This window comes from Gopherus evgoodei, chromosome 3, assembly GCF_007399415.2.
Source record: "Gopherus evgoodei ecotype Sinaloan lineage chromosome 3, rGopEvg1_v1.p, whole genome shotgun sequence".
Lineage (NCBI taxonomy): Eukaryota > Metazoa > Chordata > Testudines > Testudinidae > Gopherus > Gopherus evgoodei.
Genome location: NC_044324.1, coordinates 107,695,367 through 107,719,356, shown reverse-complemented (window position 1 = coordinate 107,719,356; position 23,990 = coordinate 107,695,367). Strand labels below are relative to the sequence as shown.

At 43.4% G+C, this 23,990-nt stretch overlaps 1 protein-coding gene across 3 annotated transcripts in view; it reads left to right on the top strand.

Annotated features, from left to right (window-relative positions):
* The first annotated feature begins 11,494 nt into the window (after positions 1-11,494).
* The window catches only part of SOGA3 (SOGA family member 3), a 59,995-nt gene continuing 47,499 nt past the window's right edge, over positions 11,495-23,990 (top strand). For all 3 annotated transcript variants that reach the window (XM_030556262.1, XM_030556261.1, XM_030556259.1), the window contains exons 1-5: positions 11,495-11,590; positions 12,181-12,290; positions 14,088-15,008; positions 15,668-15,892; positions 19,018-19,176. In XM_030556262.1, the coding sequence (XP_030412122.1) occupies positions 14,175-15,008; positions 15,668-15,892; positions 19,018-19,176 (1,218 nt within the window). In that variant the 5' untranslated portion in view covers positions 11,495-11,590; positions 12,181-12,290; positions 14,088-14,174. The remainder of the gene's footprint in view (positions 11,591-12,180; positions 12,291-14,087; positions 15,009-15,667; positions 15,893-19,017; positions 19,177-23,990) is intronic.

The following is a 23,990-nucleotide window of genomic DNA, read 5'->3' as shown; positions in this document are numbered from 1 at the left end:
ATGTAGTTCCTATTTTTAAGAAAGGGAATAAAAGTGATCCGGGTAATTATAGGCCTGTCAGCTTGACGTCTGTAGTATGCAAGGTCTTGGAAAAAATTTTAAGGGAGAAAGTAGTTAAGGACATAGAGGTCAATGGTAATTGGGACGAATTGCAACACGGATTTAGTAAAGGTAGATCGTGTTAAACCAATCTGATCTCCTTCTTTGAGAAGGTGACAGATTACTTAGATAAAGGAAATGCGGTGGATATAATTTACCTAGATTTCAGTAAGGCGTTTGACACGGTTCCGCACGGGGAACTGTTAGTCAAATTGGAAAAGATGGGAATGAATATGAAAGTTGTAAGGTGGATAAGGAACTGGTTAAAGGGGAGACTCCAGAGGGTCGTATTGAAAGGTGAATTGTCAGGCTGGAAGGAGGTCACTAGTGGAGTCCCTCAAGGATCGGTTTTGGGACCGATCTTATTTAACCTTTTTATTACTGACCTTGGCACAAAGAGCAGGAATGTGCTAATAAAGTTTGCGGGGGTATTGCTAACACGGAGAAGGACAGGGATACTATTCAGGAAGATCTGAACCACCTTGTAAACTGGAGTAATAGAAATAGGAAGAAATACAATAGTGAAAAGTGCAAGGTTATGCACTTAGGAATTAATAATAAGAAGAAGAATTTTGGATATACGTTGGGGGCGCATCAGTTGGAAGCGACGGAGGAGGAGAAGGACCTTGGGGTACTGGTTGATAGCAGGATGACTATGAGTCGCCAATGTGATACGGCTGTTAAAAAAGCAAATGCGATTTTGGGATGCATCAGGCGGGGTATTTCCTGCAAGGATAAGGAGGTGTTAGTACCGTTATACAAGGCGTTGGTGAGACCACATCTGGAATACTGTGTGCAGTTCTGGTGTCCCATGTTCAAGAAGGATGAATTCAAACTGGAACAGGTTCAGAGACGGGCTACAAGGATGATCCGAGGAATGGAAAAACTGCCTTATGAAAGGATACTCAAAGAGCTTGGCTTGTTTAGCCTGGCTAAAAGAAGGCTGCGGGGGGATATGCTTGCTCTATATAAATATATCAGGGGGGTTAACGTTAGGGAGGGAGAGGAATTATTTAAGTTTAGTACTAATGTAGGCACAAGGACAAATGGGTATAAACTGGATATTAGGAAGTTTAGACTTGAAATTAGATGAAGGTTTCTAACCATTAGGGGAGTGAAGTTCTGGAACAGCCTTCCGAGGGAAGTAGTGGGGGCAAAAGACTTTTCTGGCTTTAAGACAAAGCTTGATAAGTATATGGAGGGGATGTTATGATAGGATCGTTAATTTGGGCAATTGATCTTGGATTACCACCAGATAGGTCTGCTCAATGGTCTGTGGGGAGATGTTGGATGGAATGGGAACTGAGTTACTGCAGAGAATTCCTTCTTGGGTGCTGGCTGGTGACTCTTGCCCACATGCTCAGGGTTTAGCTGATTGCCATATTTGGGGTCGGGAAGGAATTTTCCTCCAGGGCGGATTGGCAGGGACCCTGGAGGTTTTTCGCCTTCCCCTGCAGCGTGGGGCACGGGTCGCTTGCTGGTGATTTCTCTGCAGCTTGAGGTCTTCAAACCAATTTTGAGGATTTCAATAACTCGGTCCTGGGATAGGGGTTGTTATAAAATTGGATGGGTGGGGTTCTGTGGCCTGCCTTGTGCAGGAGGTCAGACTAGATGATCAGGTTGGTCCCTTCTGACCTATGAGTCTATGAGTCTATAACTAATGATGTTCCCCAAGGGTCAGTTCTAGGACCAATCCTATTCAACTTATTTATAAATGATCTGGAGAAAGGGGTAAACAGTGAAGTGGCAAAGTTTGCAGATGATACTAAACTGCTCAAGATAGTTAAGACCAAAGCAGACTGTGAAGAGCTTCAAAAAGATCTCACAAAACTAAGTGATTGGGCAACAAAATGGCAAATGAAATTTGGATAAATATAAAGTAGTGCACATTGGAAAAAAATAACCCCAACTATACATACAATATGATGGGAGCTAATTTAGCTACAACTAATTAGGAAAGAGACCTTGGAGTCATCGTGGATAGTTCTCTGAAGTTGTCCATGCAGTGTGCAGAGGCAGTCAAAAAAGCAAACAGGACATTAGGAATCATTAAAAAAGGGATAGAGAATAAGATGGAGAATATCTTATTGTCCTTATATAAATCCATGGTATGCCCACATCTTGAATGCTGCATACAGATATGGTCGTCTCATCCCAAAAAAGATATACTGGCATTAGAAAAGATTCAGAGAAGGGCAACTAAAATGATTAGGGGTTTGGAATGGGTCTCATATAAGGAGAGATTAAAGAGGCTAGGACTTTTCAGCTTGGAAAAGAGGAGACTAAGGAGGGATATGGTAGAGATATATAAGATCATGAGTGCTATGGAGAAAGTGAATAAGGAAAAGTTATTTACTTGTTCCCATAATACAAGAACTAGGGGCCACCAAATGAAATTAATAGGCAGCAGGTTTAAAACAAATAAAAGGAAGTTCTTCACACAGCGCAGGGTCAGCCTGTGGAACTCCTTGCCTGAGGAGGTTGTGAAGGCTAGTACTATAACAGAGTTTAAAAGAGAACTAAATAAATTCGTGGAGGCTAAGTCCATTAATGCTATTAGCCAAGATGGGTAAGGAATGGTATCCCTAGTCTCTGTTTGTCAGAGGGTGGAGATGGATGGCAGAAGAGAGATCACTTGATCATTACCTGTTAGGTTCACTCCCTCTGACACACCTGGCACGGGACACTGTCAGTAGACAGTATACTGGACTGAATGGACTTTTGGTCTGACCCAGTATGCCATTGTAAATATTCTAGGATGAATTCCATGAGGTCCTGCTGAATTGAATACATCTAACTTATCTAAATATTCTTTAACCTGTTCTTTCCCTATTTTGACTTGAATTCTTTCCTCCATGCTGTTAATATTAGCTGTGTTGAGTATTTGTTCACCAGTAACCTTTTAATGAAGACTGAAGAGAAACAGGCATTCTTGAAGCTTTCTTGAAGTCATCAGTTATAAACTCTCCTTCCAAACTAAGCAGAGGACCTACACTTTTGTTTCAGAAGGGTAGCCATGTTAGTCTGTATGCACAAAAACAATGAGGAATCCAGTGGCACCTTACAGACTAACAGATTTATTTGGGCATAAGTTTTCATGGGTAAAAACCCCACTTCTTCAGATGCATGGAGTGAAAATTTATTTGTTTGTCTGTCTGTCTCTTGCTCCTAATATCTTTAAAAAAGCTCTTCTTATTGCTCTTGATGTCCCTTGCTAAGTATAACTCATTTTATGCCTTAGCCTTTCTGATTTTGTCCCTACATACTTGTGCTATTCTTTCATACTCCTTCTTAGCAATTTGTCCATGTTTCTACTTTTTGTAGGATTCCTCTTTGATTTTCAGGTCATGAAGGAGCTCCTAATGGAACCATATTGGCCTCCTACTATTCTTCCTATCTTGCCTTCACATTGGGATAGTTTGCAGTTGTGCCTTTAATAGTATCTCCTTGATAAACTGCCAACTCTCCTGAACTCCTTTTCCCCTTAGATTTTCTTCTCATGAGACCCTACCTACCAGTTCTCTTGTAAGGTCTGAGGCCTTTTTCTAAAGCCATGTTTGGAGAGCAGCAACCATGAGCCAAGAAGCAGAAAGTCACATCCTCACATTCCATCTAAATTACATTAAAATAATGTAATATCGGACTGTTAAGAAGGTGATCAGCTGATAATAGTACCCACCATCACCAGATAAAGAAACAGATCTTAAGATGTTTAAAGAAAACTTTGATTGCATTCAGACTGGCAAAAAATCACTTATCAACAGTCATGATTGTGAAATCTATACTTTATTGTTTTGCCTTTATGGTCCCTGCTTCTCTATTGTTTATCCGTATGGTTTCTGTCTGATTCTTTAATTGTTTGTGTCTCTTGCATAACTAATTTTGCAAGATTTAAATCAAGTAAGTTGGTGGGGTATGATCGGTTAAAGAATTATTTTTCAATATGTTTTAATTGGTCAAAAAATATTTTGTAACATTTTAATAAAATAATTTATTGATTAAGGTATAGTTAAGTAGGACTCAAGTTTCACTATATAAACAGGGGTCCAAAAGGAAGGTCTTTGGAACCAACTAGAGGACACACCCCAAGATCAGAACTGACAGAACTCAATACCCTGCCAACTGTATTGTTCAGAAGCTGGAGGCTTCAGATGACCTGATCCTGACTGGCCAGAAGGAAAAGTTCATTTTCCTTATTGGGAGTGGTGAGCATTGTATGCTTAGCTTGTGGATTCTGTTTTGGTGATTGTTAGTAAACAGAGATTAGAATATTACTGTGTAAGGCTCTTTCACTGAACCCAGGATGGGAAAGGTAGGTGCCTAAATTAACAGGGTTATGCCTTGAGACCATGGAAGAGTAAAGGTGAATGGCTAGAGTTTGTGGGTAGAGTTTGTTAAAGTCTGATTTTTTTGAAGCCCATTGTCCTTATTCTGCTGCTCTCATTCCTTCCTTTCCTTAGAATCACGAAATGTATCATGTTGTGATCACTTTCACCCAAATTGCCTTCCACCTTCAGATTTGCTACCAATTCCTCCCTCCCTGTATATCAGAATCAAGTCTAAAATGGCTGTTCCCCTGCTAACTTTCTCCACTTTCTGGAACAAAAAGTTGTCCCCACTACATTCCAATAACTTATTGGAAATTTTGTGTTTTGCTGTATTACTTTTCCAACAGATGTCTGGATAGTTAAAGTCCCCCATTACAACCAGGTCTTGTATTTTGGATGTTTCTGTTATGTATTCTAGAAATACCTCATCTACCTCCTCTTCCTGATTTGGTGGTCTATAGCAGACCCCTTCCATGACATCACGCCTATTTCCCCTCTTTTGTCTTTACTCAGAGACTCTCAGCTGGTCTGCCTCCCACTTCCTTCTACATCTCAGAACAAGTGTATGTTTTCTTGATGTATAATGCAACACCTCCTCCCTTGTTACCTTGCCTGTCCTTCCTGAATAAGCTATATCCCTCTATACCAGTATTCCAGTCCTGAGATTTATCCCACCAAGTCCCACTCATTGCAGAGAAACTAAATGAATTCTTTGCATTGGTCTTCACTGTTGAGGGTCATGGAATCATAGAATATAAGGGTTGGAAAGGACCTCAGAAAGTCATCTAGTCCAACCCTCTGCTCAAAGCAGGACCAATTCCCAACTAAATCATCCCAGCCAGGGCTTTGTCAAGCCTGAACTTAAAAACCTCTAAGGAAGGAGATTCCACCACCTCCCTATGTAACCCATTCCAGTACTTTACCACCTTCCTAGTGAAAAAGTTTTTCCTAATATCCAACCTAAATCTCCCCCACTAAAACTTGAGACCATTACTCCTCGTTCTCTCATTTGGTACTACTGAGAACAGTCTATATCCACCCTCTTTGGAACCCCCTTTCAGGTAGTTGAAAGCAGCTATCAAATCCCCCTAATTCTTCTCTTCTTCAGACTAAATGATCCCAGTTCCCTCAGCCTCTCCTCAGAAGTCATGTGTTCCAGCCCGCTAATCATTTTTGTTGCCTTCCACTGGACTCCTTCCAATTTTTCCACATCCTCCTTGTAGTGTGGGACCCAAAACTGGACACAGTACTCCAGATGAGGCCTCATCAATGTCAAATAGAGGGGAATGATCACATCCCTTGATCTGCTGGCAATGCCACTTCTTATACAGCTCAAAATGCCGTTAGCCTTCTTGGCAACAAGGGCACACTGTTGACTCATATCCAGCTTCTCATCCATTGTAACCCCTAGGTCCTTTTCTGAAGAACTGCTGCCTAGCCATTCGGTCCTAGTCTGTAACAGTGAATGGGATTCTTCTGTCCTAAGTGCAGGACTCTGCACTTGTCCTTGTTGAACCTTATCAGATTTCTTTTGGCCCAATCCTCTAATTTGTCTAGGTCCCGCTGTAACCCTACCCTTCAGTGTATCTACCACTCCTCTCAGTTTAGTGTCATCTGCAAACTTGCTGAGGGTGCAATCCATGCCATCCTCCAGATCATTAATGAAGATATTGAGCAAAACTGGTCCCAGGACTGACCCTTGGGGTACTCCGCTTGATACTGGCTGCCAACTAGATATGGAGCCATTGATCACTACCCATTGAGCCCGATGATCTAGCCAGCTTTATCTCCACCTTATAGTACATTCATCCAGCCCTTACTTCTTTAACTTGCTGGCAAGAATGCTGTGGGAGACCATATCAAAAGCTTTGCTAAAGTCAAGGAATAACACATCCACTGCTTTCCCTTCATCCACAGGTCCATTATTTCATCATAGAAGGCAATTAGGTTAGTCAGGCATGACTTGCCCTTGATGAATCCATGCTGACTGTTCCTGATCACTTTCCTCTCCTCTAAGTGCTTCATAATTGTTTCCTTGAGGACCTGCTCCATGATTTTGCAGGGACTGAGGTGAGGCTGACTGGCCTGTAGTTCCCTGGATCCTCCTCCTTCCCTTTTTTAAAGATGGGCACTACATTAGCCTTTTTCCAGTCATCTGAGACCTCCCCCGATCACCAAGAGTTTTCAAAGATATTGGCCAATGGCTCTGCAATTACATCCACCAACTTCTTTAGCACCCTCAGATGCAGTGCATCTGGTCCCATGGACTTGTGCTCGTCCAGCTTTTCTAAATAATCCTGGACCATTTCTTTCTCCACAGAGGGCTGGTCACCTCCTCCCCATACTGTGCTGTCCAGTGCAGCAGTCTGGGAGCTGACCCTGTTAGTGAAGACAGAGGCAAAAAAAAAAAAAAAGAGCATAGAGTACATTAGCTTTTTCCACATCCTCTGTCACTAGGTTGCATCCCTCATTCAGTAAGGGACCCACATTTTCTTTGACTTTCTTCTTGTTGCTAATATACCTGAAGAAACCCTTCTTGTTACTCTTAACATCTCTTGCTAGCTGCAACTCCAAGTGTGATTTGGCCTTCCTGATTTCACTCCTGCATACCTAAGCAATATTTTTATACTCCTCCCTGGTCATTTGTCCAGTCTTACACTTCTTGTAATCTTTTTTCTGTTTAAGATCAGCAAGGATTTCACTGTTAAGCCAAGCTGGTCACTCGCCGTATTTACTATTCTTTCTACACATTGGGATGGTTTGTTTCTGCAACCTCAAGGAGGATTCTTTAAAATACAGCCAGCTCTCCTAGACTCCTTTCCCCCTCTTGTTATGCTCCCAGGGGATCCTGCCCATCAGTTCTCTAAGGGAGTCAAAGTCTGCTTTTCTGAAGTCCAGGATCTGTATTCTGCTGCTCTCCTTTCTTCCTTGTGTCAGGATCTCGAACTTAACCATCTCATGGTCACTGCCTCCCAGGTTCCCATCCATTTTTGCTTCCCCTACTAATTCTTCCCTGTTTGTGAGCAGCAGGTCAAGAAGAACCCTAGTTGGTTCCTTCAGCACTTGCACCAGGAAATTGTCCCCTACACTTGCCAAAAACTTCCTGAATTGTCTGTGCATCACTGTATTGCTCTCCCAGCAGATATCAGGGCTGTGATCTAGTAACTTCTGTTGCCAGAAGAAAGCCTCGTCCACCTCATCCCCCTGGTCTGGTGGTCTATAGCAGACTCCCACCACAACAACACACTTTTTGCTCAGACTTCTAAACTTAATTCAGAGGCTCTCAGGTTTTTCTGCAGTTTCATACTAGAGCTCTGAGCAGTCATACTGCTCTCTTACATACAATGCAACTTCCCCACCTTTTCTGTCCTGCCTGTTCTTCCTGAAGAGTTTATATCTATCCATGACAGTAGTCCAGTCATGTGAGTTATCCCACCAAGTCTCTGTTATTCCAGTCACATCATAATTTCTTGACTGTGCCAGGACTTCCAGTTCTTCCTGCTTGTTTCCCAGGCTTCTTGCATTTGTGTATAGGCACTTAAGATAACTCACTGATTTCCTGCTTTCTCAGTATGAGCAGGGTTGGCTCTGGCGCTTTTGCCACCCCAAGTGCAAAAAAAAAAAAAAGAAAAGTCGCGATTTGCAGCAATTCGGCGGCAGATCCTTCACTCCAAGAGGGAGTGATGGCCCCACTGCATTGCTGCCAAATGGCCAGATGTGCTGCCCTCCTCTTTATTGGCCGCCCCAGGCACCTGCTTGCTACGCTGGTGCCTGGGGCCAGCCCTGAGTATGAGGCAGGAGTCCTCCTCTTTTGCACTCTCCTGCTCATGCTTCCTCCCGGTATCCCACTTCCCCACTTACCTCAGGGCTTTGGTCTCCTTCCCCTGGTGAACCTAGTTTAAAGCCCTCATCACTAGGTTAGTCAGCCTGTTTGTGAAGATGCTCTTCTCTCTCTCCGTTAGGTGGAGCCCGTCTCTGCCTAGCACTCCTTCTTGGAACACTATCCCATGGGCAAAGAATCCAAAGCCTTCTCTCTGACACCACCTGCATAGCCATTCGTTGACTTCCATGATTCAACAGTCTCTATCCGGGCCTTTTCCTTCCATAGGGAAGATGGATGAGAACACCACTTGTGCCTTAAATGCCTTTTTCCTTCTTCCCAGAGACACGTAGTCTGCAGTGATCCGCTCAAGGTCATTCTTGGTAGTATCATTGGTGCCCACGTGGGGAAGCAGGAAGGAGGAGCGATCCGAGGGCTTGATGAGTCTTGGCAGTCTCTCCATCACATCATGAATCCTAGCTCCTGGCAAGCAGCAAACTTCTCGATTTTCCCGGTCGGGACTGCAGATAGAGGACTCAGTCCCCCTGAAGAGGGAGTCCCTGACCACCACCGTCTGTATTCTTCTCTTGGGAGCAGTGGTCGTGTGAGGAAGATTCCCAAACCTGAGCCATTCTTTTTGGGTGACAGATCTGAGGAACTGTCCCAAACTGAGGTGTCATTAGAGCAGGTTTTGGAACAAATTGATAAACTTAACAATAATAAGTCTCCAGGACCTGATGGTATTCAACTAAGAGTTCTGAAGGAAATCAAATGTGAAATTGCAGGATACTAACTGTCATCTATAACCTATCATTTAAATCAGCTTCTGTACTAAATGACTGGAGGATAGCTAATGTGACACCAATTTTTAAAAAGGGCTCCAGAGGTGACCCTGTCAAGTAAGCCTCAATTCAGTACCGGGCAAATTGGTTGCAATTATTATAAAGAACAAAATTGTCAGACACATAGATGAATATAATTTGTTGGGAAATAATTAACATGGTTTTTGTAAAGGGAAATCATGCCTCACCAATCTACTAGAATTCTTTGAGGGGGTCACCAAGAGTGTGGACAAAGAAGATCCAGTGAATATAGTGTATTTAGATTTTCAGAAAGCCTTTGACATGGTCCCTCACCAAAGGCTCTTAAGCAAAATAAGCAGTCATGGGATAAGAGGGAAGGTTCTCTCATGGATTGGTAACTGGATAAAAGATAGGAAACAAAGGTTAGGAATAAATGGTCAGTTTTCAGAATGGAGAGAGGCAAATAATGGTGTCCCTCGACTGGGCCCAATCCTATTTAACATATTCATAAATGATCTGGAAAAAGGGGTGAGCAGTGAGGTGGCAAAATTTGCAGATGTTACAAAATTATTCAAGATGGTTAAGTCCTGGGCAGACTGCAAAGAGCTACAAAAGGATCTCACAAAACTGAGACACTGGGCAACAAAATGGCAGATGAAATTTAAAGTTTACAAATGCAAAGTAATGCACACTGGAAAACATAATCCTAACCATGCATATACAATGATGGGGTCTAAATTAGCTGTTACCACTCAAGAAGGAGATCTTGGACTCACTGTGGATAGTTCTCTGAAATCATTCACCCAATGTGCAGTGGCAATCAAAAAAGCAAACAATTTTGGGAATCATCAAGAAAGGGATAGATAATCAGACAGAAAATATCATATTGCCTCTATATAAATCCATGGTACGTCCACACCTTGAATATTGCATGTAGATGTGGCAACCCCATCTCAAAAAAGATATATTGGAATTGGAAAAGGTTCAGAAAAGGGCACAAAAATTATTAGGGATATAAAACGGATTCCATATGAGGAGAGATTAATAAGACTGGGACTTTTCAGCTTGGAAAAGAGGTGACTAAGGGGGGGATAAGATAGAGGTCTATAAAATCATGAGTGGCATAGAGAAAGTAAATAAAGAAGTGTTATTTACTCCTTTTCATAATACAAGAACAAGGGGCCACCAAATGAAATTAATAGGTAGCAGGTTTAAAACAAACATAAGAAAGTATTTTTTCATGCAACACATTGTCAGCCTCTGGAACTTCTTGACAGAGGGTGTTGTGAAGGCCAGTACTGTAACAGTGTTCAAAGAGAGGTAGATAGATTCATGGAAAATAGGTCCATCAATGGCTATTAGCTGGGATGGGCAGGAATAGTGTCCCCTAGCCTCTGTTTGCCAGAAGCTGGGATTGAGTGACAAGGCATGGATCACTTGATGATAACCTGTCTGTTCATTCCCTTTGGGGTACCTGCCGTTAGTCACTGTCAGAGGACAGGATACTGGGGTTGATGGACCTTTGGTTTGACCCAGTATGGCCGTTCTTATGTTCTCTGATGCCAATTAAATCATAATTTAGCTCATGTACTAATGTTTCCAGTTCTTCTTGTGTATTCCCCATACTCCCTGCATTTGTATATAGACATCTAAAGTGTTGAGCAGATTCCCCCATTGATTTCCCTCTTGTTGCTCCTATGGCCCCATTGTAATCAAACTCAGAAGGAAGAAAAAGAGGTATTTTTATTGTTGTTTTTATTTATATATACTTGGGAGATACTCAGATACAAAGTGATATAGGCCACATAATGCTTGGATATGTAGACAAATCTACTTAATATTCACAAGAATAAATAAATATTTGAATCATCTTTAGTAAATTAGAATGGCACTGTTTCTATTTTTACCAAATATGTTAGGACTTTGTCAATTAAATACTTGCTTTTTTATTCAAATCATACATTAATTAATATACATATGGAATTATCTCTAGCAAAGGAGAACAGTTTGGCAGTGTCTCTCTGCCTTTACCAATTGCATTAGGAGTTTGCTAATGAAATGTAATTATGATTTTGCTATACTTGAAATGCAAATCAAGGAAATGAACAAAGGAAAATCCAGTTGTCATTCTGCTGCTGCATCAGAAGGCGACTGGCATCACTGTCTCCTCACGCTAGTTTTCCTTAAAAAGAAGAATAAATAATTGATCAGAATCTATTGTTTCCCTGGAATGAATTTTGAACGAAAATTGTCCACATCTACTGCAACCTAATCCTCCTGTTTGCCCTGCAATCCGATATTGCCATGTGCAGCTAAAGAGAACTGCAATTGAGCCTCAAGGCCTGGGCGTGGTTCTTGTCGTTTAATCTCTTCTTTTCTTTTCTCTTCCCTTTGCTGCTTCCTCCCTCCCCCACCCTCTCTCTCCGAGGCCCAGTGAGGTCAGCTCGGGAATATTGCTGCATTTCTCTGAGATACTCTGGCACAGCTTGGTACCTCGTGTGTGTATGCATTTTACCAGCCCAGCAGCAGACAAAGTGGTGGTGAGTAATGAGACTGCCTTACAGTAGAGCCATTGTTGGCGTTGGGGTTTTTTGTTTGTTTGTTCTTTTTCTTTTTTTAAAGTAATGTTGAATACGATTAAAACTCAACACATTGTAAATCATTTAGGGTAACCCTGCGAAAACTCCATCTTCCTTCTGCATCCTAAAATCGGGACAAAAGCCAGAAGCACCCGCAAGCTTTAATAAACACTTGCAATGTGTGCAGCACATTGAAACGTACTAGAATAAGAAGGACGTGATTTGTGCTGGGAGAGTGAACAAATTAAATGGAAGCCCCTTCTGAATTCTTGGCTGCTTCTGTCTCGGGGGATTTAGTTCCACACTGGCCAGTGAAAACTGTGAACCTCTCTCTGGTTTACTGTTGGGGGTTGATTTTTTTTTTTTTTCCGCCTTGGCAGCTGTTTCCAGCAGGAAAACCTGCAGAGACGCAACCGCGTCCTGTCACCTCTTTTGACGCCACGCGATTTTGTCTCTAGCGAGCTGATTCTATTGCAGAGTTTGTGCAGATGGGGAATTCTTATTTGGAAATGGGTTTGGGTTGCATTAAAAAGATTCTCTAATTTGTATAGAAGCCTGCCGGTGCTGGAATTTGGGACACGAAGGATTCAAGTTATATTCCTGGCAGATCTTTGCTGAGCCTGATGACTTTGCTGCAGTGAAACTTCAGGAAGAAATCCAGGTAGCATGTAGGGTTACAGATTTGTTGGTTTAATTTTTAGCGACACCTAAAAGTCATAGTAATGAATAAGATACTGAAATCAAGTTGATTCCACCCGTTTTCAGCGTCTCTATATGCAGTTTTTGTCTTCAAGAAAAAAGAGGCTTTTTCAATATGAGAATTCTGAAAAGAGCAGCTTAAAATTCTGTTTGTAATAGGCAACTGAAATCTAAAGAAACACATTTCATAAATTGTTTTTATAAAGTAATAGATTATAGCCCCACTTCTGACAATTAATATATTGGAACTTTCTGCCCAGTTATGTATTTCTGAACATTAATTTTCAATACTTTAACTAAAATCATTATTGTAGATGTCAATGCATGTAACAGTAATGGGTGCATCCCTGGCAATAAGCAGTGTCATAGCCTAGAGTATGTTCCAGAGTTATCTAATTGGTACAGAATATAGAATGACCTTGCCAAACTCAGGTTTCTCTCTTTACTGTTTAATGCTTCAGCTAATTTTAGATAATTAGAAATTTACTGGGGCCTCTAAGGTTTTTACTTTTGCATAAATTATCACTATAAATAAAAGTTGAATAAAGGCTATTAAATACATTTTGTTGATCACAATGATCATTTTCAGATTATACTAAGAAGTATCTTTGTAAGGTTGCACCCAATAAATAGCCTTTTTAGAATCGATTGTGACCATGGAAACTATCACTTTTCTAATATGGAAAAAAGTTGCCAGCTGAGCTAAGTTGGTAACCACAGCAACAGTCTGGAGTAGTGTGTTCTCTGCTTCCTAGCCTTTTAAATATAAAGATGGGTAAAACTGGCCAGATAGACTTCTCATAATTAATAAATGTAATAATCACTGAGAAATCAGAGGGAAAAGTAAACTTTCACATATGAATCTTAAGAACTAGTGATATAGTGCCAACGGACAACAAATTAATTACAAATCTGGGTTCAGAAGTTAATTTAGTAATATGAATAACAATAACCTACACCATTGTTTAAGGACGGGGCTAGTAACGACTCCTCTGTTTAGGTGGTCCAATCCTTCGTACTACTGGGAGACCCCCGTTAGAGCTAAAGGAACTTCTGGTTTTATTTTCACGTGTGCAACCCCAAGAGCATAAAATACTTCCTTCCCCTCCCCTCTTGCAAATATCCTTTTTGACGGCATGGTGGGTGCTTTCTAGCACGATAGAGAGCTACATTAGCATCTCTAGCTAGACACACGGAACAACGGTAGATAAAGCAAGAAAGATGTGTGTGTACAAGACAAGTGCCACTTGCCATTCTTTACTGAATGGAACCAGGAGTTCAGACATCAGCAGAAAAAAATCTCCCCTAGAGACACAAAGGAGCCAGGGTCTGATCTCAGCTACACCAAAGTTACTCCGAATTTACATGGGTATAAAGGAGACCAGACTTTGGCTGGCCATCCCAGACTGCAAAGAACAGCAATTTTGAACTTGCTAGGGATTGAAATCAGGTGCCCGAGTTCATAGCTGTGTGGAGTTGGCTTGGAACAAAGCGCTCAGCCTCTGGCCTCCAGGCGCCTTCCCTCTTCGGCAGCAACGCGGCCCCTAGAGAATAGCTTGGAGGGAGCAGGCAGTATTTACATACACCCCGTGGGCTGAGCCCCCGTCCCTAGCGCTGGGGCTGGGCGCATGCCGCCCCGCAGGGCTCCGTGCCTGGGTTTCCCTGCTAGCAAGCCCAACTGCGGGTGTGCAGCGCTCAGTCCGGTGCGAGCACTGAGCGTGTGCGCCTCTCTCCGCCCCCCGTTCCCTTCTCTGTGCAGCTCTTTCCCCAGCTCCCAGGGAGGCGGCGGAGGAGGATGCCCCGGCTGCCTGCCGCCAGCGAGGCTCCCCGGCGCTAGCAAGCCGCGATGAACCAGCCGCCTGCCGGGGGCGCTGCAGCTGCTTCCGAGCCTCGCCAGCATCCGGAGGGGAGCAGCAGCAGAAAGCAGCAGCAGCGAGCGTCCTCTCCGGCAGGCCCCAGGGACAGCCGCCCCGCCGCCACCCCCCCGCGAGCCGCCGCGGCCGCCTGCAAAGGCAGCTGGGCGCGGCCGCCGCCGGGGCAGAGAGGCGGCCGGGGCCGCGGGGACAAGCCGCCGCCTGCGCTGCTGCGGGGCGCGGCGCTGCCGGGAGCTGTCCAGCCGGCGGCTGGTGCTGAAGCGCAGCCGCACGCGGCGAGGGCAGCCGCAGCCTCCCGGGCGCCGGAGCCACCTCCCCCCGCCACGGAGCCTGCCGGCGAGGAGCCGCCGCCCGCGGGAGGAGAGGGCGGAGGAGTGGGCGAGCGCGAGGGGGCAGCCGCGCTGCAGCCGCCGCCCAGGAACTGGAGGGGCAAAGCGGGGCGGGCTCCGCAGAGGGGAGGCGGGGAGGCGGCCCCGGCCCCTCCATCTCCGTCGTCGTGTGGCGCAGGCAGGGGCCGGGCGGCGGGCGGGTGCTGGCGGGAGGGATGCCTGCAGACTGAGCTCATCCAGTTCCACCTGCGCCGGGGGCTGGCGGCAGCGGCCCAGATGCAAACCAAGGGCGGTAACCACAGCAGCGCCGCCGCCCCGGCTGAGGCGCCCCTGGCCTCCTCCCCCTCGCCCATGGCGGCGGCCGGGCCCGAGGGGCTGCAGCAGGGCGCTGGGAGCGGCGGGAGCCCGAGCCCGCCCCAGCAAGAGGAGCTGCAGGAGGAGATGGAGAGGCTGCGGGAGGAGAACGAGACTCTCAAGGTGAGCGGGGGATGGGCGCGAGATGCCCCCTTTATTCCCCCGAGGAGGAAGATGGGGTGTGAACCCCGCCTCTGGGCAGGTGGGGGTGGAAATCGGCAATGTCTGGTTCCTCCATCCCCTGTCAGATGAGGAGCTAGAAAGGGGCCTAGCACTTAGCATCCACCCCTGGCAGAGGTGGAGGGTGAGGCTGGGAAAATTCCTCTGGGGAGATTTGTGATCTGAGCTGGAAAGGGGCAAGGCCTGTCACCCACACCCTTCCTGGGGAGTGACGGGGGGAGTAGAAGGGGAGAGTAGAAGGGGAGAAAGCAGGTTAGCCAACCCCTTCTGCTGCTCCACATCTGTGGGTGGGCAGGATGCTGCACAGCAGATACAAAGCATCATGGGCTAGATCTCTGCTTGTTTCCTATTTCTTTTGCTAGCTCATGCGGGGGAGGATTTATAATAATATCAGTATAATACTATACAAGGGCAATAATGTGTTTTAGTTCACAGTATCTCTCTTACTGCCCTCCATTTCTCCCATTTGTCTTATTTTTTAATGGGCGTGGAGGGGGAAGACCTGTTTTCCAGCTGCATTTTAGTCACATTTCCCTATGTTTTATCTGTGTATCTCTGATATTTATTTTCTTGGTCCATCCGTGTGCCTGACTGGGTGTCAGAATGAGATAGATGAGTTGAGAACTGAGATGGATGAGATGAGGGACAGTTTCTTCGAGGAGGATGCTTGTCAGCTGCAGGAAATGCGTCATGAATTGGAGAGAGCCAACAAGAATTGCCGAATCCTACAGTACCGGCTCCGCAAGGCTGAGCGCAAGAGGCTCCGCTATGCACAGACTGGGGAAATCGATGGAGAGCTCCTGCGCAGCATGGAGCAGGACCTCAAGGTACAGAAGCACCTAGTCTCAGTGTGTGGGTGGGTAGTTGAAGAAGGAGAGAACTGAGTACTGAGGCAAAGTGGTGCTCCCATATCCTAGTCTCTGACTCACACATTCTGCTCCATACCAGTTTGAAACACACATCTTCTAGACTATGCAGGAAGCACAGGGTATCGGAGGCCAGACTTACCCTTTGATTTGGGGGGCAGAATTTTATGGGCCATGTTTTGGGCTTCAGATGTGTCTTTTATTCAGTCTTTACTGAAGCCAATTCTTGGTGAAGTCATCAGGAGTTTAAGTAATTTCCCTGAGTGATTACACTCGGATCTTTTTAGGTCATTACAAACAAAACAGCTTACACCCTATGGGCCAATTTTTGTAACCCAACTGAATAGTCCCATTGATTCCAGTGGGACCATTAGAGTATTTACTCAGGCTTCAGTGAGATTATTTGTATGAAGAAGTTATTCATAGGGTGAAATCATGCCTCCACTGAAGTCAATGGAAAAACTCCCATTGACTTCAGTGGGAGACAGGATTTCAGCCATCGATCTTAAGGCCAGAAGGGACCATTACGATCATCTTATCTGACCTCTTGCATAATACAAGCCATAGAGTTTCACCAAGGGATTCCTGCCTCAAGTCCATAACTTCTGGCTAAGCTACAGCAAATATTTTAGAAAGAAAACCATTCGCTTCAAGTGATGGAGGATCCACTGGATTCATAGGTAAGTTGTTCCAATGGTTAATTGCCCTCATTGTTAAATATTCATTGGGCCAAATTTGTGCCTTATTTCTCATCTGTGTGCTTTATTTCTAGTCTGAATTTTTCTACCTTTAATTTCTGTTCACCACATCTTGTTATGCATTAAACTGCTGAAATATATACCTCTACTGTTTGAAATCTTGTCACTGTACTTATCAGCTGTGATCAAATCACCTATTAACCTTCTCTTTAAACTAGATACATGCTTTAGTCACTGTAAGGCAAGTTTTACATAATTCAGATAATTCTTGTAGCTCTTTTCTGAATCCTTTTCAATGTGTCAACATCCTTTTAGAAGTGTGGATACTGGAACGGCACATGGTATTCCAATAGTGATGTTGGTAATGCCATATACAATGTTAAAAACATCTTATTTCTACTATCACTCAGTATTCCCCTGCATAAACATTAAAGGATCGCATTTGCTGTCTCAGCCAGTGCATTGCAGCTGATTATCCACCATGCCCCCAAGTCCTGTTCTGAGTTACTTCTTTCTAAAATTAAGTTCCTCAGCCTACAAAGGTGACGTATAGTCCAGATATTTGATCTTGCATTTAGCTATATTAAAATGCGTGTTGGTCAAGTGAGCATAGTTTACCATGTGATCCAGATTGCTCCATAGAACTGACTTGCCCTTATTATTTATCATCTACAACCTTTACCAGCAATTGATTTAATGCTTTCTTCAGGATGTGTGATAAAGATGTAGGATAGTACTGGGACAAAAACGGATCCCACTAGAAATGACCCCATTGGATGATGATTTTTAATCAGAATATTTTGCATGACTGTGTCAAAACCCTTACAGAAGTCTAAATACATTATGTCAGTATAGTTACCTTTGTCAGCCAAATAGTTAGTCTTGTCAAAAAAGGATATGAAGTGCTATTCAGCCTCAGGGTTGCAGAATCTAGGCCATATATCTGACTTTCCTGCCATGCCAGGGCTTAGAGGGAGGGTAACAGATGCTACTTGTGGAATCCCCTATGTTGGAGGACTACCCAACTGATCAATTAAGCACAAAAGTGGGGGAAAGGAGGTCGGGATCTAGTCCTCTGACTTGATGTGATTTTTCACCCTATCCTGCAGTCTCTTAGTCTAGGAATTCAGCAAAGATGGCCCCTCCCCCTGCAAGGTCTGTGTGCATATGTGTGTGTGTGTAAAGGATGGGGCGTAGGGATGGGGAAGTCATTGAATGAATACTGCAGCCTATTGTATCAGTACTTCACACACAATTGTGTTTCTTGTCATGAAAGAGTGAGGTACTAGCTGCAAGTGGTTTTTGATAGATAAAATTCTTCTGCATTGCTTTCTGTGCAATATTTTTTTCTTTAGAGTTCTGTGTATGGGTGTGTACATGAAATATAACAGTATTAAAAACATGTAACAAATATTGTATTGGCCATAAAAAGATAGAACTCTGAGCTCAGACTTAGGTAATGCAAACACCAAAGAACGATTAACTGTCTTCAATTTTTAAAGAAACTAACATGTAAGATCTTTCAAAATGATTGTATCGAAGTTATCATAGCTGTTGTTGTTTGCCTAAATATTTGATATATGTTATTACTGTTTTTAAAGTGCCAAAAAGTTATAATACGATGTTCTGAGTGGCATAATTGTCATTTACATAAATGAAAAAAGGGATTGGGTGATGGTACATTTCCTTAAATTTTCCCTCTGTGTCTGTGCATTTCAAAATTGAAAACAAAAACCATGAATGCTTCTATGCACTTTAAAAATGTGATACTGAATTTTAGTGTTAGACACAGGTGACTGGTCACAAAATCTAAGGCATATCTTATTTTTAAAATTAAAGTAATTAGCAATAATAAAGACTAGATTGTGACCAACCTTTCATGCCTAAACAGGGGGAAGGAAGTGAGGAGCTGTCCCCTCGTTTGTGCTTCATATGGCTGGAGAGGGTAGACCTTGCTGTTAGTCAGTGCTTCCATGGGCATTAACTGTCTGAAAGGGACATGCCTGGGTGCAGTAGAAAAGGAAGCAGTGAGTGAAGGAGTTGGGAGAACTGTCAATGCAGAATTCAGTCCCTTTCAAGTACAGTTTCCAAGGATGGTGGAGTTACTGCTTCATTGTGCACACCTGAGAGTCCAGAGATGGAGTATTTGTTTAGGGCCTAGACCAACTCCCACTGAAATCAATGGAAAGAATCTTCTTTCCTAACTTTAATGAAAGTTAGGCTGAACTCTTTGGTAGCCAGAATCCCACTGGTTGACTGTGGCTTCCGCACATCTCTTCCACACCCTTCTACTGAAAAAAGTCATAAGTGGTAATTCAGACAGTACTGCAGAAATATATATTTTTCATGTATTTAATTATTTATTTTTGCAAACACCATTTCATTTAGGTTGCAAAAGATGTCTCAGTAAGACTTCATCATGAGTTAGAAAATGTGGAAGAAAAACGAGCCACAACAGAAGATGAAAATGAAAAGCTAAGACAGCAGCTTATAGAAGTTGAGATTACCAAACAGGCTCTACAGAATGAACTGGAAAAAGTGAAGGAGGTTAGTGTTATTTACTAGTGCTACTTCAAAATATGTGAACTGTTTTTATTTCAACCTGAATTTCTGAAATTACCATTGCTGAAATAACTAATATTTCATATACTTGTTGCAGTTATATGAGAGTTCTGAGGGTGCAGAACCAAAGGTGGCAAATGGTCAGGTTGAACAGCTTGATTATTGAGAAGCTGTGAACAAATTGGAGATATTAAATGGGCTGTAAATATCATTTCAAAGACATACATAACCAAACTCTTGTCTTGCTTTTTTCTGAAACTATGAGATTGTGGAGTTGTCATAGCTAAGCCGTGGGGCTCTGAGACATTCTGCCTATGTAAGGTAGATGCCTGAGGAATGCTATGGGGAGTTTTAGTATAAATGTGCTGGATGGTGTCCTGCACACCTGCTTTTGTAAACTGGGGTATGTGCTCCTCCAGCAACTCCTGTTAGATGCTTGCAGGCATGCAGAGGAGCTAGGTCCTGGCCATGTTCCCATCCTAGCTACATTCGCTTTGAGTTTTGGAATATTAATGGGTGCACTAGCTGTCATTTCAGCCTAAATGCTGAATGCTCAATGAAATGTTAGGTCTGTATTGTACCTGACTTGTTCACATGTGCTAGGCTGAAAAAAATGCTCTTTATCCTCTTCCCCAGCACCTAGGTTCAAGAGCACCCAGATTTTTCTTAATAAAAGAAAAGTCTGCAACAGCAATACATACTGCAGCAGACTGAAAGGTAACAAAGCAAGCATTAACAAGAAACAGTGTGTGGATTAAAAATGAATATTCCAAACAGATTTAAGAAATAACTCACCATTTCAGTATATTCATTTAGTGAATGCCTCTGGCTGCCATTTTAGTGAGACTTCCCAACAGTCCAGTTGCTAGTCTGATCTTGCTAGAGAGTGAAGAAATGTATTTAAGTAGCTAAGTAAGGCAGGAGATTTTCAGCATTGTAGAGTAAGTTCTATTGTTTTTAGAATTTGTTTTGTTTAATTTAACAGTGGTTTCATGTACACAATACCTGTGTTTTCTTTGCAGGTGTTGATACTCACACTTGTCAGTAGAGGATAAAGTGTATCCATTGCCACACCCCCACAAACTTCCTTCCATTGCTTTCCAGCTAGTAACTGGTTTGCCAAGAACATGAAAATCAGAGCCTGCTCCATCTTCCATGCTTGAGACTCTCTTCCTCTTCTGGTTTTGTTCTGGTCTTCAATGTAAAACACCACTTCTCTCAGCTGCCAGACCCATCTGCTCTATGAGACTGTGGTATCTGTTGGATTTCCGGGCTATGAGACTGTGGTACTTCTGTAGTTACCCTTAGTACTTGTTGCTGGACTCAGCCTTGCTCCAAAACTTCCCCAGTTTCAGTCCATTCAGACTCTCTGGGTTGCTGTTCAGGGTTCAGCCCTACTTCTGACTCTTTTGCCCCAGTCCACTGCTGAAGGTTATGCCATGGTTAGCTTCTACCTCACAACCTGCTTCCTCTTGGTCTTTGAATTAAGATCAAATGTGGTATCAGTTTAATATCTCATACATCATCTATTAGGGAGCTACATCTTGTACAGGCAAGGGAATGAACTTGATAATGGGCCTTTGTCATCATTAGCTTCTATGATCTCCTCCTAACTCCTGGATCTATTCTGTATACATTTCTATCCCATGCCACTGAACCATAGATTTGCTCCTCATATCTTCCACTTCTCCCCCTAGCTTGAGTATCTGTTGCTTTCCTTCTCTGGTCCAGCAAGAAGGATCCTTGGAACTCTGGGACGAAGGAGAAAGCCAAGCTGGATTAGGGGCTGGTGCTATTCTCCTTGGTAATAGCTTCAGGAAGTCAAAGCTCACTAATGATCTCTGTTATCACAGAATGGGGACACTGGGCCAGAGAGGAGAAATGGGACACCCTTTGGAGACTGGGCACCAGAAATCAGGGCCCTGGGTACAGACACTGATCATGAGAGGCAAAGTTGTATCTCTATACTGAGTTGGAGTGAAGAGCTGCACCCTTAGGATGGGGTAGGTTAATATTATCAGGCTGGACCAGAATATTATGAGACTTGTACCTCATCCATTTGGAGAAGGAACCTGGAGTAGAGAATGCTGACCTTGGCTAGGATTTTCAGCACAGGATGGGGGATATAGAAGGATGGTTGAGGAGAAGCAGTTCAGACAGAGGAGAGGGATATTGAAGAAAAGTCTAATACTATGCACGTTGCAAGCCTTTTGCCAGTTGGAAGAGCAAAGGAGGAAGCTAGAGACAGAATACTGATTTCCCGTCTTGCAAACTTGAAGTTCAGCATCTGTGAAGAAACTGTGGAAATAATGTTAATATGAAACCACCATTAGAACAACCCAAATAATTCTGAAATATAATAGAATATACCTACACCAAATTTCAGTGTCTGCTGCCTCTCATATCTTCAGATGCTGATCTACATTTCTTGTGTCTTCAGTCACGTCATCAGACTGCCACAATGGTGGCTTCCTATTTTCTTGTGAATTATTTCTCTTTGGAACTCTAGTTCCACAATCTCTTCTCATCCTGAACAGCATTTACTCATTTGAGTAGACCCATCAAAATCAGTTGAACTTCTTTTCTGAATAAGTTCTACTCAGTGTGAGGAGGAGGCCAGATTCTGATCTCAGTTATTCCAGTGTTATTCACTGAATTATTCACTGAAGTCAGTGGAGTTACTCTTGATTTACAACAGAGCAACTGTGATCTGAATGTGTCTCAGTAATTTGAATATCTTTTATATTGCATGTCACCAAATTTGCTGGAGAAATGCAAAATCCTAAATTCATGTATTGGAAAAGTATTGAGCCTTTCTGTTCTTTAAAATGCATTGAAGTCTAACTTCTGTTAGGAGTTTGCTCTTTTTCTATGACAAACAGTGTGGAGACAGCAGAGGTATATGAAATGAGACACAAGAAAGTGTTGTGGAAGCCTCTTGTGCTAAGTAGCATGCCCCAGCTCACCAAGCAGAGAGTGACCAGAGCCAAACATTCATAGTAAAGATGCCAGGCCTTTAAGGCTGCTATTAAAGAAGATGGATTGGCCATATTGCAAGCATGTGGCATTAAAGGTACATAGGTTGTGCACAGATTGATCCAGAGATCTTCCCTGGACATTTTTACGCACATGCAGACATACACACATACGTGTGCACACACATGCACTTACACATTTGGTATCAGATTCCTCTCTGCATTTGGAACAGTTGAAAATTGAAGGAATCATGGCATGTTGCCTCATGAGTGGACATTAATGTTGCTCATGGCTGCAACAGCTTGCAATCAGTTTGACATCAGAATTTAGGGAGCTGTTTTGGGGTAGCATGTGATAGAACTGTGTTTTCCACTGACTGCTCCCACCTGAAGCCTGTCAATGCCCTATTTAATACACTGTGCAGATTCTTTGCTTAGCAGCCTTACCACTGCATATCTCCAGATGGAAGCAGGCCAGTTAAGCTGCCGCGCAGAATGCAGGTGTTTCATGTGCACAGTGGGGCTTCAGCCTTTCTTTGTAGCAAATTACTACTAACTGCTTATATCTGTGCCCCATTATTAATAATTATCATGAATAGTAATATTTTTATTGCAGGTAGCATATGATGCTAGATATATAGGTTCTGTAATTTGTTTGGGTTCTCTAGCATATCTGTTAGGTTTTTAAGCACTTTAGTTCATCATTAGATATGCAACTTAATATTAAATATTTAGTAGAGGTAGGACAGTTATCAAGGTCAACAAATATACCATATTATTATTGAAAGCTGACAAAGGCATAATAATGAATAATTAATTACTTAGGGCTACATTTTTTGTAGCCTTTATGTAGTTTCTCAGAGGTATAGTAGAAAGTAAAGATTCCCCCATCTCATGCATCCACATTGATGCCAAATTCAGTTGCAGCCAAGCACTTGGATATATAGGTGTTGTGCACTAGATGCTTCCTGTTGGGCAAAATAGAGTAGGTATGGAGTAGGCTGGTGGCTGAGGGAGAATGCTAAACCCCATAAATGGGTTTCAGAAATCACTTCTCCAGTGCAAAGGTAAAGCCCTGGGAGGCCTTGTACCTTTCTGAGATGGCTGAGGGATGTGCCTTTGTCGTCCCCTTGAAAATCCATCCAAGGGTACGTCTACACTATGGGATAATTCCGATTTTACATAAACAGATTGTATAAAGTCGAGTGCACACGGCCACACTAAGCACATTAATTCGGCGGTGTGCGTCCATGGTCCGAGGCTAGCGTCGATTTTCGGAGTATTGCACTGTGGGTAGCTATTCTGTAGCTATCCCATAGTTCCCGTAGTCTCCCTCGCCCCTTAGAATTCTGGGTTGAGAGCCCAGTGGCTGATGGGGCAAAAATCATTGTCGCGGGTGGTTCTGGGTAAATGTCGTCAGTCATTCCTTCCTCTGGGAAAGCAACGGCAGACAATCATTTCGCACCCTTTTTCCCTGGATTGTCCTGTCAGACGCCATAGCATGGCAACTATGGATCCTGTTCAGCTTTTTTTTTTTTTACAGTCACCGTATGTGTACTGGATGCCGCGGACAGAGGCGATACTCCAGCGCTACACAGCAGCATTCATTTGCTTTTGCATGATAGCAGAGATGGTTATCAGTCGTTCTGTACTGTCTGCTGCCAGGGTAATTTGGCAATGAGATGACGGTTATCTGTCCTTCTGTGCTGTCTGGTGCTATCATGGGTGCCCCTGGCTGAGGTCGGCGGGGGGCGCAAAAGCAAAACTGGGAATGACTTCCCGAGTCAATCCCTCCTTTATGGTTTCTAAAAATAGAGTCAGTCC